Source organism: Sphaeroforma arctica, assembly GCF_001186125.1.
Source record: "Sphaeroforma arctica JP610 unplaced genomic scaffold supercont1.7745, whole genome shotgun sequence".
Taxonomy (NCBI): Eukaryota; class Ichthyosporea; order Ichthyophonida; genus Sphaeroforma; species Sphaeroforma arctica.
In genome coordinates this window covers 1-1,362 of record NW_014032813.1, presented here as the reverse complement: position 1 = coordinate 1,362, position 1,362 = coordinate 1, and the positions used below count along the sequence as shown (strand labels likewise).

The 1,362-nt window shown below is 41.8% G+C and overlaps 1 protein-coding gene across 1 annotated transcript; it reads right to left on the bottom strand.

Annotated features, from left to right (window-relative positions):
* Window positions 1-444: 444 nt before the first annotated feature.
* On the bottom strand, window positions 445-664 carry SARC_16284 (hypothetical protein; the record flags this gene model as incomplete). The annotated part of the gene is made up of 1 exon (XM_014289606.1): window positions 445-664. A coding segment is annotated over one exon (220 nt), but the record flags the coding sequence as incomplete, so codon positions are not given.
* Window positions 665-1,362: the final 698 nt, after the last annotated feature.

Below are 1,362 nucleotides of genomic sequence, written 5' to 3'. Positions count from 1 at the left end.
CATATTCCCAACCACCGATGTGGATGTAGTCCTACTCCCTGCAGTCGCAAGTGCATGTGGCATACACAAGCCAACAATAAAACTCTGTGCCCGAGCAACAGACACACACATGGACGGAACTTCTTCCCTTCAGAGATAAGTTCAAGCTTTCGCCGTTATAGCCAAGCCGCGAGTCTTTGATGACATATTGAATGCATGTATGTATGCATGTATGCGCGTATATGTGTATGTATATATGTATGTATGATGTATGTATGTATGTATGTATGCGCGTATATATATATGTATGTATATATGTGTGTATATATGTATGTATAATTCGCAGTATAGGTGCAACGATACCTACCACCCACAAGGACCACACGACATCCCCATAATTGTCCCACGCACCCTATGACACATAAGCCCCCGCCTCTATAGCACCGCAACACATACATTCGAAATTCAATACGCAGTTCGGTACACATCGTCTCGGAACGTACCGTTTTTGCCCTTCTTCTTCGATTTCTTAACCACCTTCTCCACCTCAGGCACCTGTCCCAGTACACAGACGGCCTCTATTGCATCCACCACATCCAGATCCCACACTTCGATCTGTGGTAGCATCGTACCCACGGCCAGATAGTTGCCTTTGGTCTCCGGGTCAGCAGGGTCGTAATCCAGCCTAGAATAGATGGCACGGAGAGGGGTAGGGGTGTAGGTGTGGGTCTATATGAGTATATATTGCAGAAACCACACCTGCAAAACTTAAAATCCACAATCCCACAATCCCACGTGAATAAACAATCCCGCAAATTCATATAATTAACGCATAATATGTGTAGGTGTATGTCTATGTGCGTATTATTGCACGTATATGTGTAGGTGTAGGTCTATGTGAGTATATATTGCACGTATATGTGTAGGTGTAAGTCTATGTGAGTATATATTGCACGTATATGTGTAGGTGTATGTCTGTGTGAGTATTTATTGCACGTATATGCGTAGGTGTATGTCTGTGTGAATATATATTAAACGTATGTGCAGGTGTAGGTCTATGTGCAGGTGTAGGTCTATGTGAGCATATATTACACGTATATGTGTAGATGTGTATCTATGTAAGTATAAACTATAGTTATATGTGTAGGTGAATGTCTTTGTGAGCATATATTACACGTACAAGTGTAGTTGTTAATGGATATAGAAAACATGAGTATGAGTGTGTGTCGCCACAGCCATAAAGAATGCAGTTCGGCATAAACGCAGAATATATCTGGACATGTAACAAATATATACGTAACTATGCACCCCATCAACGACCATACCATTCCATGCACAACAGATATATACGTAACTATACACCCCATCAACAACCATAACATA